The 17,728-nt window shown below is 33.1% G+C and overlaps 2 protein-coding genes across 2 annotated transcripts in view; one reads left to right on the top strand and one right to left on the bottom strand.

The window, feature by feature from the left end:
• Positions 1-350: 350 nt before the first annotated feature.
• On the top strand, positions 351-13,240 carry Klp61F (Kinesin-like protein at 61F). The gene is made up of 8 exons (XM_075303565.1): positions 351-574; positions 644-944; positions 1,126-1,708; positions 5,283-5,872; positions 5,942-6,101; positions 6,731-7,938; positions 12,555-12,794; positions 12,872-13,240. The coding sequence occupies exons 1-8, from the start codon at positions 483-485 to the stop codon at positions 12,893-12,895; spliced, it is 3,198 nt and encodes a 1,065-aa protein (XP_075159680.1). The 5' UTR covers positions 351-482; the 3' UTR covers positions 12,896-13,240.
• The window catches only part of galene (potassium two pore domain channel subfamily K member galene), a 39,282-nt gene continuing 34,685 nt past the window's right edge, over positions 13,132-17,728 (bottom strand). The window contains exons 4-6 of the mRNA XM_075303566.1: positions 16,388-17,709; positions 13,535-13,819; positions 13,132-13,474 (exon numbers count right to left, since the gene is read on the bottom strand). Coding sequence (XP_075159681.1) covers positions 13,275-13,474; positions 13,535-13,819; positions 16,388-17,709 — 1,807 coding nt within the window. The 3' untranslated portion in view covers positions 13,132-13,274. The remainder of the gene's footprint in view (positions 13,475-13,534; positions 13,820-16,387; positions 17,710-17,728) is intronic.

The raw sequence follows: 17,728 nt of genomic DNA, 5'->3' as shown, positions 1-17,728 counted from the left end.
TGTAGCTCCGTTAGGCTTTAACTGTCAGTTAACAGAAAGAAAAATATAAATATATTTTCTCCGGTTAACTTTAACTGAAAAATTTTCAGCAGTTAAGTTTCTAACTGGCATATGGAATCTATACGCAAGATGACAGATATGTAGATATCACGGTTTAAAAGTTCGTTAGCTAACGTAGCACTAACGGAGCTTCATGAAAATGGGGGTTAATGTTTTTTTTTTTGGAATATACCATTGGTTCTTGCGATGGCATAACTGTAAATTCGATTACAAATCGGTTATGTTTTGACAGCAAAAGAAGAAGTATCGATAACAGAACATAATAATCGATTAAAATACCATCACTGGAACGGTTTTTTCGAATTGTCGCGTCTAAAAGACAAGGAAGCACCGCGCAATACATATTTCAAAGAAGAAAATTGCAATTAAAACAACAAGAACTTGTGAAAATTAAAAAGTAGTGAGCCTGATAGATTTTGATAATGAGTATGAATACATCTTCACAGAATTCGTCGCATGTGAATCAGCCGCCGCGAAAAACTAACCAAAATATACAAGTATATGTGAGAGTCAGGTAATTAATGCCACCCTTTTTCTTATAACAAAACTCTTGCACTCTCAACATTTAATTTTATTTTCCTAGGCCCTTAAATAAACGCGAGCGATGTATTCATTCAACAGAAATTGTGGAAGTTCTTTCGCCCAAAGAAATATTGACCCGCCACACACTGGATTCAAAATTGACAAAGAAATTCACATTTGATCGTACATTTGGACCGGAATCTAGACAAGTCGATGTATATTCTGCTGTGGTGGGACCACTCATCGAAGAGGTTCTATCCGGATACAATTGTACTGTTTTCGCTTATGGCCAAACTGGTACGGGTAAAACACACACAATGGTGGGAAATCAGTCCGCTGAATTGAAATCATCTTGGGAAGATGTAAGTATAGTATAGGAATATTAGAAAAGCAGGTAGAAAAAAGCAACAAAAATGATGCTGCACAAAAGACCAGTCAGACCAGTTTTTTTTTATTGCCAATCAATAAAGCCTTTGATAAGGAGTTGCGTTTCGGTTTTTATTTATTAGAAAATGACTCATTCGTTGTTTTCTCATATTGCAGGATTCTGATATTGGCATAATACCACGCGCTCTATGTCACCTCTTCGATGAATTACGTATGATGGAAGTGGAATTCTCTATGCGTATATCCTATCTTGAATTATACAATGAAGAACTCTTCGATTTACTATCCACCGATGATAATACAAAAATACGCATTTTTGATGATAGTACGAAAAAGGGTTCTGTTATAATCCAGGGTTTGGAGGAAATTCCTGTACATAGCAAAGATGATGTCTACAAACTATTGGAAAAAGGTCAAGAACGTCGTCGTACAGCATCAACACTAATGAATGCTCAATCATCTCGTTCGCATACTGTATTCTCCATTCTGGTACATATCAAAGAAAATGGAATTGATGGTGAGGAAATGCTTAAAATTGGCAAATTGAATTTAGTCGATTTGGCTGGTAGCGAAAATGTTTCAAAAGCTGGCAATGAGAAAGCCGTCCGTGTTCGAGAGACTGTCAATATAAATCAGTCCTTGCTAACTTTGGGAAGAGTTATCACCGCTTTAGTGGAACGTACACCTCATATACCATATCGTGAGTCGAAATTGACGCGTTTATTGCAGGAATCATTGGGTGAGTATGGGTATGCATATTTTGTAAAATAAAAAACCTGTGGGAGCAATTGTACTACGAAGTATATTGGGGGAAATTTCATGTTTGTTTTATTAGTAAATTTAAAATATTTGTTTTAAAAATTTATTCCGAAATTCCGCTAAAAGAACTATGTACTTTTAAAAAAGTGAAAGGGGCAAAAATTCCAAGTTTTTTTTATTTTTATTTATTTTTTATTTATTCAAAAATTCTGTAATACAAAGCAAATAGAGGCCTATAAAAATATATTACATCAAATACTGAGCCATCGATATAATGTAAACAAGTTAATACCTTAAACTAAGAAGAAACTAACTTAATTGGCTCCCCAGCCGCAAGAGTAGTAGTGATTATTAAAATAGCGATTAAATAAGTGGAAATTGGTCCCATATACAGTGCAAGTCAACATAAAATAAATAACTTAAAAATACATAGGAGTTCCATAGAATATACCAAGTGTGTATGCAATAGATGGATGTAAATCGTCCAAGAACCTTACAGTTTAGGTAGCACTAGCCATATATTCCACGAGTTTGAGACGAAATGCGTTATTACAATAAGAAAAAATGCGTAGTTCTAGAGGCAATCGATTCCAACCACAAAAGATCTGGCATAAATATTCCTCCTTATACGAGGAGCAAATATCTGAACATTTCTAATAGAACGCGAAAAGGTAAAAACGGAAACCAAATCGAAAGGTCTAGAAGTGTGGATGATGTTATAAAACAATAGGAGATTGCGATAATCAACAAATCTCCTAAACGAACATCCAAGAAATCGTACTACATGTGCAGAAATGGAATTTCTACGCCTTACATTATATACAAAGCGTACAATCACATTGACAATGCGCTTCAACTTAGAAAAATGTTGCAAGATTCAAGTCGCAAGTTCCAAAAACAACTTCTAGTCCATATAATACTAGGGACATCAATAGAGTATGAGCCAATTTAATTTTAACCGTAAGAGGCAAAAATAAGTTGGTCCCATAAATCCTGCGCAATGTCCCCCAAACTCTACCTGATACGGAATCGATATGATATTGAAAAGAAAGATCAGTATCAATGATTACACTCAAGCAACGATGCCTGTCCACCATCTGAAACTCCTCCTGACCCAGGACATGCAAACGAACCTCTAGACGACCTAAATACCATAGCTCTGCTTTTCAACGCGTTCACTGTGAGATGGTTAATAGAACACCAGAAAGCGATCTAGACAGGAATTGACATCACTCTCAAAAATTTCAGATGAAGAACTAGCGCCATTAAATAGTAAGAAAATGTCACCAGCGAACATGAATGTCTTACAACTCCTGGAATCGGTATATCTATATAGGCCATTCACATATAAAATAAAAAGCAATGGACCCAAAACTGAGCCCTGAGGTACGCCCGAATAAAGCGGCAGAGTACCAGACTGAGCACAATTGAGAACAACAAATTGGGACCTATTACATATATAGGAATATACAAGCCTGCAAGCAGAAGGAGAAAAATTGAACTCATCATTGAGTTTGGCAACCAATCGCAAATGATTAATAGAGTTGAATGCCTTGGATAGATCTAGTGATACAAGCGTACTCAATTTCCCGTCATTAATTTCAGCCCGAATGGAATCAGTAAACGAAAGAAGCAAATGTGTCGTATTAAGACCTCGACGAAAAGCAAATTGAGAACTGTGCAACAAATTAGACGACATCTCAAGCAGTTGACCCTTCAAAACGTGCTCAACCACCTTCGATACAGTAGGCAATATCGAGATCGGTCGAAGATCCTCAGGTCCAGAGACTATGCGCGTTTTAGGAATCGGAACTATTCGAGCGCTTTCCATTCGGATGGGAACACAGATGTTGTCAAAATGGAGTTTACCAGATCCAAGATAATGGTGGAAACATATGGAATGATTATCCTCAAAAAAGTAATGTTAATTCCGTCAATCCCAACTGACTTGTAGGTAATCCTATCCCATGGCCTCAACCAACTCAAACTCATCTATACAGTGGAAAGAGAAGGATGACTCAGACTCTATCAAGCCATTTAGGTCCAAATCCTCAAAATAATTTGAAGAAGAAGATACACCTGTGAAAAATCGATTGACATCATTAACATCCAAGTTAGAGTCCACAAAATCCTCACCAACACATCCAGAGTTACGAAGTAGCTTCCACAAGCCAGAAGAGTCCAACCCTTCAAAGAGACCAGACAAATGTTTCCTCCTAGCTTTCCTAATAACCGATTTAGCTTTATTGCGGTACTTACAATAAGTTCTCCAATTGTCCTGAGTCCTATTCGCTTGAAAAGCAGCAAAAGAAAGATTTCTAAGAGATCTTGAGAACCTAATATCCTCAGCATGCATCCAATTCCTAACCTTACGAACCCTCCTTCTTACTGTGGGCACATAAGAAAAAAGATCAGTAAAAAGTGAAGAAATATATGCCCACTTAGTATAGCATAGCATTGAAGACAACATATGGATCAAAGTGGCCAACACATTCCATAAAACCGTCCCAATCTATGTTGTTGTAGTCCCTGTACTCAATATAGTCTGGCGAAGAAGAAAAGTTTAACGCGAGGCTGGAAATAATGATAAAGTTTTTATAGATAAAGTTGAATACTACCTAACACTATAACAATTTTTTTTTTGTATTCAAACTCGGAATTAATTGATCCCATTTTTAATTGAAATTTTCTTAATCATACACAAAAAATTCAATCAATTCTGATTCAATCACGAAATTAATTGATCCAATTAATTTTTTAATTGAAATATCTTCAGTCACAGAAATGATAGTATCAATTAAAAAACTAATTGATACTATTAATTTTTCTGATTGATTTTTGTTTCAATTAAAAAAAATTGTTGAATCAATTAAATTTTTAATTGAATATTTTTTAAAACTCAATTAAGATGTTAAGATTAATTTGAAGTTGTTCGAATGGTAGTGAGATTAGTTGTACAACCAATCTGAAAATCAAATTTGCATTTAATTAAAATTTTCTGTGCTATTTGCAAAATTATTATAGCTACTTGATATTGATTAATACAAAATTTTGGCAAAAATACAACAACTATGAATACATTTTTCACATTTAAATTAATATTTTTGTTTAATTGGCGGCTAAATTTGAGTTGAGATGGGTCGACATATTCGGCGGCTGCGTTGACGTGCAAAAAACGCTCGGCGACAGCTAAAACCGACGGCTTCATTATCTGAATAGTATCAATTACCATCGTCAATTAAAAAATTAATTGGTCATATTAAAAAATAATTCATATAATTTATTTTTATGATTTATTTTAATCTTAAAAAAAAAAATTTTTTGTTCAAAATTTAATTTTCAATTTTTGTTAAGACAAAATAAGCCAAATGAAGTTAATAATAGTGTTCTGCCGCTAAAAAATTTTAATCTATACAAAAATATAAGAATAAAAGTAAATTTTAATTTTTAATTAAATGTTTTTTAAAATTCATCTAAAATTTTAATTGGAAAAATATTTATGAGATTCTTTTTCATGTATGAGTGATCTTCAATTCCCCTGTTTCTAATTCCAGGTGGTAGAACAAAAACATCTATTATTGCTACAATATCTCCTGGTCACAAGGATGTCGAAGAAACCCTTAGTACTCTTGAATATGCTCATCGAGCTAAAAATATTCAAAATAAACCGGAAGTTAATCAAAAACTTACCAAGAAAACTGTTCTCAAAGAATATACCGAAGAAATTGACAAACTTAAACGCGATCTAATGGCTGCCCGCGACAAAAATGGTATTTATTTGGCCACAGAAACATACAATGAGATGACACTTAAAATGGATTCACAAACACGTGAACTCAATGAAAAAGTTCACTTGCTTAAAGCTCTCAAGGATGAACTGTCATCAAAGGAGAAAATTTTCAATGAGGTTAGCTTAAATTTAGTGGAAAAGACAGCTGAGTTGCAAAAAAAGGAAGACCATTTACAAACGACCAAGGGAGCCCTATTGAATACTAAAAAAGTCTTACACACCACCAAAAGACGTTACAAAGAGAAAAAGATATTGCTAGAGTCTCATGTGAAAACGGAGGAAGAGTTAAAAAATCAAGCAACACAAATATTGCAAGTTGCTGATGTAGCAACAAAGGATACAGAAGCTTTGCACGTAAGTTGGAAGGGAATTTTATTCAATTTGTTTTTTTTTTTTTTATTTATTTATATGGTCTTATTTTAGGAAACTATTGATCGTCGTAAAAATGTTGATGTTCAAATTCAAACGGCTTGTGAACGTTTTGCAGAGCGTATGTTTGAAAATTTTGATCAAATGGACGGATGCCTACAACAGTTTGAAGAAAAACATGATAATTTTATTCATAGCATAGAGGATGAATTGGGTAAGATTTAGAGAATATCATAGGTCGGTTTTTGTAACCACCGTCCTGGGATTGGAGGGAAGTAAAACTTCAAGATGAGTCAATAATGAGTGTCGCTCTAGAGCAATGCCACTTATATAGGCCTTCGGAGTAAAGAGACAGATTAATCGAAACCGAAGTTTTTTTTCAGTTAGCTATAATTAACATAATTTAAATTTTTAAAAATACGAGAATATGATCCGAACATCTTTGGCAAACGGAACGAAAAACTCCCTGTTCATTCAAAGTAGAAAGTCGACTTTACAACTAATCGACTATATGTCAACAATGATTGAAAAGTGGTCACTTTTTGTAATCTTCAAAATTGAGTCAATCGACATTTGATGTTATTTCAAAATTTGTAGATCACAAAAAGTAGACTTATTGAAGGTAAAATCGGTGTAGATTCTGAAATCATCCTAATCAACTTTCTCTGATTCTGATTGCTAAACCCAGTGACGGATCTTCTCACGTAATTATGGTGGGGGTCAGTCTAAGTCACCTTGCAAAATACATTTATTATTTATACATTTAATCAATCAATGATCTTTGGATACAATTTTGTGTATTGTTCCTGTATCATATCACTAAAATCTTTCCTTTTTTTATAGTTAATACTTCAGACATTCAGTATACACTTATTGATTCAAGTCGACAGCATGTTAAAACTCTACGAGAAATGTTGGAATCTTATGAAAATACAATTACTTCAATTAGTGAAACATTTACTACATCCTTAACCAAATTGGATGAAGAACATAGGGAGACTGATGTGAAATTCCTAAATGAGTTGAAAGACAAGGAACTCAAAATAAAGGCTCAAATAAAAGAAAGCCTAGAAGCTCTAGAGTGCTCTAATGAACAACAACAACAATCCTTGGCAAATATGCGGGACACAATTAAGGAGAAATTAACTGAAAGCAATACAAAATTACAACAGCACTCGAAACGTATACAAACCGAAATGGATGCCATAAAGCAAAAAACTTTGGAAAATTTACAAGAACTTGAACAAATAACCGCTTCATTAAATGAAGAAAGAGTCCTCATAGAGAAGGAACAAAAGTTAATGGAAAATTTCCAAAGAGAAATGAATGAACTGCAAAAACAACGATCCACATGTGCCAATAAAATTTCATCCAATTTGGATACATTGGAGAAGGCACAACATTTTATCACTGCCCAAGTTGAGGGCTCGTCAATACTAAAGAATACTTTCCTAGAGAAAAATGCCAATGCCTTGGATGAGAATTGTAAATTGGTTGATAAGCTAACCAGTAACATTGAACTTTGTATAGATCAAAATGTTGTGAAATGTTCCACTCTAAATATACAAGTGGATAATAAAGTCCAAGAAACTACTAAATTTTTGGAAACAAAATCACAAAGCGATACCATCCATTATGATAAATTAAAGGAAACTTTACAGGCATATGGACCACAAGTGAAACGCGTCTGTTCCGAATATCGTGAACAACACAAGACCAAATCCGAAGCTCTCTCTGCATCACTTGAGGATGGTATCAATCGTTCACGACACCATTTAACAGCTGCTAAAAGTTTCAATTTTAGTTTAAATCAATTTTTGAAAAACTACTCGAATGAGTATAAAAAACAAATGCAAGGTTGTTCCGGAGATTTGGAGACATTCCGAAAGAATGAACTTAAAACCTATACTGCAACTGGGGCCACACCATCGAAGAAAGAATTCAAATATCCTCGAGTATTGGCGTCTACATCTCCACATACGAATATTGTTAAACGTTTCCGTCAAGAAAACGAATGGTCAGATTTGGATATGACAATACCTGTAGATGAGGTAAGTTCGAACGTAAATATTTTATTGTATAGCCTAGGGATCTCTTCTATTGTATGCCATTATGAGTACCATAGCATAGATGGGTATAAACAATTTGCCATTTCGTTTTTAGAGGAATCTCAAACCCCAAAATTTGGATTGAAGTCCGAGAGCATCAAAATGTTTTTGTTATAAAAATAAAATTTTGAGAAAATTTTCTATAAAAATAAACTTTTGAGAAAAATTTCTATAGAAATAAAATGTTGACCAAATTTTCTATAGAAATAACATTTTGACAAAATTGTCTATAGAAATATAATTTTCACAAAATTTTCTATAGAAATAAAATTTTCACAAAATTTTCTATAGAAACAAAATGTTGACAAAATTGTCTATAGAAATATAATTTTCACAAAATTTTCTATAGAAATAAAATGTTGACAAAATTTTCTATAGAAATAAAATTTCGACAGCATTTTCTTTAGAAATAAAATTTTGACAAACTCTTCTATAGAAATAAAATTTTGACAAAATTTTCTATAGAACTAAAATTTTGACAAAATTTTCTATAGAACTAAAATTTTGACAAAATTTTCTAAAGAAATATAATTTTCACAAAATTTTCTATAGAAATAAAATTTTGACAAAATTTTCTATAGAAATAAAATTTTGACAAAATTTTCTATAGAAATAAAATTTTGACAAAATTTTCTATAGAAATAAAATTTTGACAAAATTTTCTATAGAAATAAAATTTTGACAAAATTTTCTAAAGAAATATAATTTTCACAAAATTTTCTATAGAAATAAAATTTTGACAAAATTTTATATAGAAATAAAATTTTGACAAAATTTTATATAGAAATAAAATTTTGACAAAATTTTCTATAGAAATAAAATTTTGACAAAATTTTTTATACAAATAAAATTTTGACAAAATTGTGTATGGAAATAAAATTTCGACGAGATTTTCTTTAGAAATAAAATTTGGAAAAAAGTTTCTGTAGAAATAAAATTTTGACAAAAATTTTCTATAGAAATAATATTTTGACAAACTTTTCTATAGAAATAAAATTTTAACAAAATTTTCTATAGAAATAAATTTTGACAAATTTTTTATAGAAATAAAATTTTGCCAAAATTTTCTATAGAAATAAAATTTTGAGAAAAGTGTCTATAGAAATAAAATTTTGACAAAATTTTCTATTGAAATACAATATTGACAAAATTGTCTATAGAAATAAAATTTCGACAAGATTTTCTTTAGAAATAAAATTTTGACAAAATTTTCTATAGAAATAAAATTTTGACAAAAATTTCTATAGAAATAAAATTTTGACAAAATTTTCTATAGAAATAAAATTTTGACAAAATTTTCTATAGAAATGAAAATTTTTCAAAATTTTCTATAGAAATAAAATGTTGACAAAATTTTCTACAGAAATAAAATTTGAACAAAATTTTCTATAGAAATAAAATTTTCTATAGAAATAAAATTTTGACAAAATATTCTATAGAAATAAAATTTTGACAAAATTTTCTATAGAAATACAATTTTGACAAAATTTTGTATAGAAATAAAATTTTGACAAAATTTTGTATAGAAATAAAATTTTGACAAAATTTTGTATAGAAATAAAATTTTGACAAAATTTTCTACAGAAATAAAATTTTGACAAAATTTTCTATAGAAATAAAATTTTGACAAAATTTTCTATAGAAATAAAATTTTGACAAAATTTTCTATAGAAATACAATTTTGACAAAATTTTCTATGGAAATAAAATTTTGACAAAATTTTCTATAGAAATAAAATTTTGACCAAATTTCCTATAGAATAAAATTTTGACAAAATTTTCTATATAATAAAATTTTGACCAAATTTTCTATAGAATAAAATTTTGACAAAATTTTCTATAGAATAAAATTTTGACAACATTTTCTATAGAAATAAAATTTTGAAAAAATTTTCTATAGAAGTAAAAGTGTGACAAAATTTTCTATAGAAATAAAATTCTGACAAAATTTTCTATAGAAATAAAAATTTGCAAAATTTTCTATAGAAATAAAATTTCGACAACATTTCCTTTAGAAATAAAATTTTGACAAAATTTTCTATAGAAATAAAATTGTGACAAAATATTCTAAAGAAACGAAATGTTGACAAATTGTCTATAGAAATAAAATTTTGCCAAAATTTTCTATAGAAATAAAATTTCGACTACATTCCCTTTAGAAATGAAATTTTGACAAAATTTTCTATAGAAATAAAATTTGGATACAATTTTCTATAGAAATAAAAGTTTGACAAAATTTTCTATAGAAATAAAAGTTTGACAAAATATCTGTATAAATAAAATTTTGAAAAAAAATTTCTATAGAAATAAAATTTCGGCAACATTTCCTTTAGAAATAAAATTTTGACAAAATTTTCTATAGAAATAAAATTTCGGCAACATTTCTATAGAAATAAAATTTCGATAACATTTCCTTTAGAAATAAAATGTTGACAAGAATTTTCTATAGAAATAAAATTATGACAAAATTTTCTATGGAAATAAAAGTTTGACAAAAATTTCTATAGAAATAAAAGTTTGACGAAATATCCGTATAAATAAAATTTTAAAAAAGTTTTTTATAGATATAAAATTTTTGAAATTCAAAAATCTCAAATCTCTTACCAAAGTAAAATTTTCTTAGAATGTTGGTAGATTATTTTTGACACTAGTGGCAAAACCCAATCGACACGGCTTTCCCGTTTTGTCTTTTCTTTTTCTAATGGACAAAAACTACAGAAAACAAAAGTTTCCTTTTGAGTGTAGGTTTGATTAAAAGAAATCTCCGTTGGAAGAAAATGAATGTTTATTAGACCTGTCCAGATTTCCAAAGTTCACATTTTTTAATGAGCACTTACAGTTTTAGAATCTCTCAATGATTGTAATAAGAGCTATGAAAAAAGATTTTGAAAAACTTTTGCCAAAAAGTTGCTCAACGCGGTTGAAGTCAGGATTTTGGCAATTTTCGAAAATTTTAAAGGTATACGTACAAACAAAATTTTAAATAATTTATTAATAAATATAAGAAATATCTAAAAGCGCAATCTTTGAACTAAATGCTCAAGCAAATAATAAAAAATTCAAAACGTGAAATTTATTGAGCCGTTTGCTTGCTGTAGCCTCTGGAAATAAAAAATGCAGAAAATTTCCGCAATTTTTTTTTTTCAATGCATTATATGTTTTCGAAAAAAAAAAATTATATACGTTTGCATATTTTTTATATATTCTTGGAACAATAAGGTATAAAAAACATTTAGATTAAACATTTTTGGATGTGTCATTAGTCGCTAAAAAATTAATTTCTTTATGAAAGGTCTCACTTAAATATTTTACTTTTAGTTATATGTGGCACTCTTTAAAAATCTTAATCTATCTTATTATTGCTTTGACTTTTAGCTCATAGACTGATATTTCACAATAACACATATGAGTTAAGTGAGACTTTCATAAAGTAATTTATTTTTTTAGCGACTAATGACACATCCAAAAATTCTTAATCTAAATGTTTTTTATACCTTATTGTTCCAAGAATATATAAAAAATATGCAAACGCATATAATTTTTTTTTTTCAAAAACATATAATGCATTGAAAAAAAAATTGCGGAAATTTTCTGAATTTTTTTATTTCCAGAGGCTACAGCAAGCAAACGGCTCAATAAATTTCACGTTTTGAATGTTTTATTATTTGCTTGAGCATTTAGCTCAAAGATTGCGCTTTTAGATATTTCTTATATTTACTAATAAATTATTTAAAATTTTGTTTGTACGTATGCCTTTAACATTTTCGAAAATTGCCAAAATCCTGACTTCAACCGCGTTGAGCAACTTTTTGGCAAAAGTTTTTCAAAATCTTTTTTCACAGTTTTTATTACAATCATTGAGAGATTCTAAAACTGTAAACTGTAAAAATTTTCTATAGAAATAAAGTTTTGACATAATTTTTTATAGAAATATGTTACAATTTTGACAAAATTTTCTATAGAAATAAAATGTTGACAAAATTTTCTATGGAAATAAAAGTTTGACAAAAATTTCTATAGAAATAAAAGTTTGACAAAATTTTCTATAGAAATAAAAGTTTGACAAAATATCTGTATAAATAAAATTTTGAAAAAATTTTCTATAGAAATAAAATTTCGACAACATTTCCTTTAGAAATAAAATGTTGATAAAAATTTTCTATAGAAATAAAATTATGACAAAATTTTCTATGGAAATAAAAGTTTGACAAAAATTTCTATAGAAATAAAAGTTTGACGAAATATCCGTATAAATAAAATTTTAAAAAATTTTCTATAGAAATAAAATTTTTGAAATTCAAAAATCTCAAATCTCTTACCAAAGTAAAATTTTCTTAAAATGTTGGTAGATTATTTTTAACACTAGTGGCAAAACCCAATCGACACGGCTTTCCCGTTTTGTCTTTTTTCTTTTTCTAATGGACAAAAACTACAGAAAACAAAAGTTTCCTTTTGAGTGTAGGTTTGCTTAAAAGAAATCTCCGTTGGAAGAAAATGAATGTTTATGAATGTTTTTCAAAAAAAAATTATGAAAAAATTCGTTTTTTGTATATATTATAGGAAAGTGAACCAGAAAATTCAATGCACTCCATATCGGATACGGAGACACTATTGAATTCTACTCCCGTAGAAACTGAAGTAACACCATCTGTTCGAACTTCCTATGTAACTCAAAGAAAATCAGACAGAAATTCCAATTTATTGAAAGTACCACAACAAAATGGCCGACCAGGATCATTGTCTGGCAGCATTTCACCACGTAAACCAGCTTCGCGAACAAACTCACCAGCTTTCCTAAAGGTAAGATTTGAGCATATTCACATTTTTATGGTTGATGTGTTTATTAATATTTAATTATATTTTTGTTTTTTTTTTAGGAAAATAAGGAAAATATAGAATAAAAAACTTCGGATATGCCTACAATTTTTATTAGTATTAATATTATTCTTATTTTTTGGGATTCTGTTTACATATTCCCATATTCATATTCACAGCACAAATCTTACCTCCTCTAGTAATGAAGCTTGTATATGGAAGACATAGCCTACAAGTTTTAATTTTAAAAGCCTTAGTTTTGGTTTTTCTCTCACCTGCTATCCCTCTATCTCTCTTAATATTTTAATAATTGATGTACAAATTTTATGTTTGATTTCAATTTAATATGTTTTGCATTGTATTTCGTTTGTTTATGTGTAAATAAATAGCTTTAAATAAATAAAAATTTTTTATAGACATTACAACTAAAATGCATTATTTTATACCTCCATGTCAGCACTGCTGCTAGTCATCATCATCATCCTCATCTTTCAGAATACCCAATCGTCGGGCTACCTCTTTGACATTTGCTATAAATTCTTCTTGTACTAAATTAAAACTCATGGCCAATAGGGCTATACCAAAGAGAAGATATAGCGAACAATAGGCTATCGATTGTTCGGATTCATCTTTAACACCTTTAGCTGGGACAAAATCTCCGAAACCTTTAAACAAAAAATTGTAATTGACTACTTGAGATTTTATAAAAAGAGGAAGGAACTCACCTATTGTCGTTAATGTTATGAAACAAAAATAGGCTGAATCTAAAAATGACCATTTCTCCCAATAGGCAAACAATGCAGCTCCTCCCAAGATATAGCTTATCACCAAGAAAACACACAACCATATTGGTACTGGTCGATCTTTTGGTGGTATGTCACCATAATAATCACTCATTTCATCGCCATACATTGAATCGTCATCATAGTCATAACTGGGTCGTCGGCGAATCTGTCTTTTAACTGCGAAACCCATGGGTGACATGATCCGTGGAGAGGGTGGTAGTCGTTCTGTGCAAAAAGAGACATGAAACAATATTTTTTAGGAACATTTTAGACCTATTTTTGTTAGCTTCAGAAAAGTTTCTGAATAAAAAAACAAACAAAATTAGTGTAATCATATTTTCCAATTCTTTAAGTGGTTTCATCGCAATTTGGAACACCGTTCGGACCAATCCCACGGTGGCGGGTTCCTTGTATCGGATTGACCCGAGGGGTCCTATCCATCGGTTGCCACAGCAGTATACGAGTTTCGTCCGTATTTTTGTCTTGGAGAAGATGTATGCCAGGGAACCTACTCCGTTTGCTGTTGGTCCGAGCCGGGATAGAGGAAAACCGCGGACCACGGTACAGTTTGGTCTGCCGAAACCTGATCCACCACCGTTCGGTTTCGGTGAGGGATACCCGGTGCTTGGAATGGGTGCACTTCCGTAACTGCTCTGGCCTAACACCGCTGCAGGTGTATGTCATACTGACTACGTGGCAGGATGCTGAGCCAACGTCAGGAGCAGTGAGTCATCAGACTATGCGACCCCCCGACATCTCCCGCTCAACAATATTATCCGCCGCAGCATCTTACACCCAATATTGTTGAACCAGTTCCGGATAGTACATCAATTTGTATCCAGATTGAGAAACTCGGCAACTGAAGTTGGATGCGTCAAGAGTGATTGGCTGGGCAAGCCAAAAGGCGACTCGTGCCATGTTGCCCTTGATTACAGATATCGATCACTGCTATTAATAAATGACAAGTAGACGACAATTTTTGCAGTCGGTTCTACTACACGATATAAGGAACTCCTCCTTGCCCATGGACTACAACCACGCTAGGGGAATTCAAGTATGTATGACTATCCAAGCCCACTCCCTACCACAATTTCCAATCCCCTTTCCAACCCATCTCTTTTTTCCCTCCTGGGCAGAGTCTGCAGATCAGCCTGTTCAGAATCCTCTTCCTTTGTGCCGGCGACATTGAAAGCAATCCAGGATCAGTGAAGTACGTGTGTTCAATCTGTTTGCAACCAATCACGAGCAGAGTTTACTCCATGAGATGTACAGCGAATGTACGGAAAATACGAAAGACTCGCACCGCTTCCTATGTCAGTGTCCAGCATTATTCTTTAGAAGAAACAAGATGCTGGGCTCCTTTTTCTTTCAAGCTCTCACTGATCTGCGAGAGTGCAGCTTAAACAACATACTTGCCTTCATTAGGACCTCTGGTTAGTTGTTCTAAAATTACTTTTATAGAAGAAGAACAAGTGGAAGTTCTGAGACTATGTTACTTTAACATCGGGAGGAAGAAGCTGGAGAGATTACATCGAGGAATCACAATGGACCTACAGGGGTCTAAGTAGATATCAATTCAAGACAAAAATTTATACCATCCTCTACAACCAAACCTAAACACCTGCGTAGCTCTGCACTCCGGCTTTCAAGTGTCCCATCTGTGGCGCCCCCAATTAAGGAGTTTGTACTTGTACCAATTAGTTGAGCCAATGCTATCCTGATCTGGCTTGGGTGATCTCTTTGGCCGGTGGTCGAACTCCGTGCAGGAGATCAACCATATCATCTACAGTATCCTCATGAATCCTGCTCATACCTGATACTGCCTGATCTAGAAGCTCTGTTTTGCAACGATGGATCTAACGCTGTAAAAGGTGAAGATTAAACCTGTGTTACTGCGACAATAACCCAGCAGATACTGCTTTAAGAGCAGGAAATTATGCCTACACAAGGGGAGGCTCTTGAACTCCATATAAAAGTTCAGGGGAGTACTGCTGCCGCAGTTCTAAGTTCCAGCCGGTAGGAACGTGTTTTCGATGTTCTCCAACAGTCTGTCGTGGGCAAGGACCGTCTCCTGTGACACGGCTTGGGCTAGTTGAGTTCTTTTTTTAAGTATGCTGTGATGACATGCAAAGCTGTATGAATTTTATGGAATTATGAACGTTACGGAATCCATGTTGTTGGTTGGTAGCTAGAAATTCTTGCCGAGAGGAGGGAGCTCGGTCTGTACGATTCACCCTTGCTCGAGTCTTTCCCTGGTTTCAGTAGAGGAAAACCCCCACTCATTTTCCAGACATCGGGTATTATTAGTGATTCCACGGATAAATTGAAAAGTCTGGTCAAATACTCATTTCCCAATATTTGCAGATGTTTCAACCTTAGCATTGAAATTCCGCCGGGGACCAACGGCTTGTATGGTTTTGCGCTGTTGATGACATTGGTAATTACGGCTGAGGTAAATTGTGGCGTGTTACAGGCTCGGATACAACGAATTCGACGAATGTCTTTCGTTTTGGCTCTATCACTCTCGGGATGCTCGTACCATTCACTGTCCCTGACTGAATCCCAATCATCCCTTGTAGCGGGCTTGGAGAGGGCTCTCACTGTATGGTGCGAACAGGGCATTGAACGCCAAGTCACTGCTCTAACACTGTAGCCCGGCTCAATGGTGGGGCATACACTATTCCGAAATGCCTGTCACATAGACCGAGATGTTTTGGGAATGTTAATGTAACTGGCACTTTTAACACTCACCATCAGTGATCTCCCTCTTGTACTATGAATACCAATGCCTACCTTGTTTTTCCTTTCTCGGTCTCTTCTCTCTTCGCATTGATGATCGATGGTAGTCAATATCATCATAATTCCTATCACCAAGATCTCTGCGGTCCATATGCTGAGGCCGCATATATTCATCGGGATCATCGATATATTGATCCTCATATTCTTCATCGTAGATTTCGTGACGCCTTGGTGAGGGTCCCCGTTTCATTCTGTGCGGTGCCGTGTACTCAGGCAATTCTAAGTGATTACCATATCTGGAACCATTACTAGGAAGTGGTCCAAGTGATGTCTGTCTACCAAAACTACCGCGACGAGGTGAATGATTTGTATTGGGTAAGGGTACTGAACGACGATTACCCCCATTCGGACGATTTCCCAAATCGTCGGCATAATGTCTAGTTGAAGAATGATGGTGCGTGGGTGTCGGTGGATGATTCAAACTATTCTTGTGGAATGCCGATCGAGGCATTGATTGACTTCTCATATAACTTTTGCTACGTGATTCACGATGTTCCATTTCGGTAATGGCATATCGATTGGATATAATGGGAGTTTTACGTACTACCTCCTCATCAACTTCCTCGTATTGGGGAGCTGAAAGGCGAGGATCTACAGACTTGGCCCTTGCTCTAGCATTAGAATGAGGCATTGATTTGCCCCGCTGCAAATTATGTTGAGCATTGAGACGATTCAATTCTTTCATTTCTTTCGATTCCCTGTGGTCTCTAGAGATCTCATCGCGTTTCATTTGGGGAGATCTCATGGAACGCACACTCATTGCCCGCTTGGTGGTGGGTGGTAAATCCTCAAGATCTTCCATTGAATCAAAGTGGTGTTTTGATCGACTCAAATGACGTTCCCGCTCTACGGTATGACGATCATGCATGCGATCACGACGACTTTGGCGTCCACTAAATCGGCCTCCTCCTCTATTAAGGGTTTGTGTGTAGGGTGGCCCTTCGTCCAACATTGGATCATCGTCATAGGGAATCTGATGTCGCGAACCACCTCTGGAAATAGGAGGTGCGGTAAGCATGTGATTATCACGTCGCCGTTCACGGCCCACTGATTGTTGGAAACGACGATCGTTATGTCGGTCATAATCAAAATCACGATCGTAACCATTTCGACCGGTAGTTCTTAGCTCTGGATCCGAGTAAGCATGTTTCAGTTCACCATGTCCCGGTCTATGGGACATTCGTATAGATCTACGTAATGGAGGTGGCTGCGAACGTGATGCATAACGGTGAGCCCTTATGGAACGTTGCCTGTTTCGACGATTTTTATGGGCATTTCTTGTACAGATGTAACAGCAAACACGCCAATAAATGAAACTGAAAGAGATTAGGAGAT

The sequence above is a fragment of the Haematobia irritans genome, chromosome 4 (assembly GCF_050003625.1).
Source record: "Haematobia irritans isolate KBUSLIRL chromosome 4, ASM5000362v1, whole genome shotgun sequence".
In the NCBI taxonomy this organism is placed as follows: domain Eukaryota; kingdom Metazoa; phylum Arthropoda; class Insecta; order Diptera; family Muscidae; genus Haematobia; species Haematobia irritans.
The sequence above is the reverse complement of the archived record's forward strand: the minus strand, read 5'-3'. Positions and strand labels throughout refer to the sequence as shown.

Bases quoted from the DNA above. Each gene is read 5' to 3' on its own strand.
- Klp61F (XM_075303565.1), top strand. From the start codon at position 483: ATGAGTATGAATACATCTTCACAGAATTCGTCGCATGTGAATCAGCCG. The intron at 6,102-6,730 runs GTAAGATTTAGA...CTTTTTTTATAG, and splicing joins TAGCATAGAGGATGAATTGG to TTAATACTTCAGACATTCAG. The intron at 12,795-12,871 runs GTAAGATTTGAG...TTTTTTTTTTAG, and splicing joins ACTCACCAGCTTTCCTAAAG to GAAAATAAGGAAAATATAGA.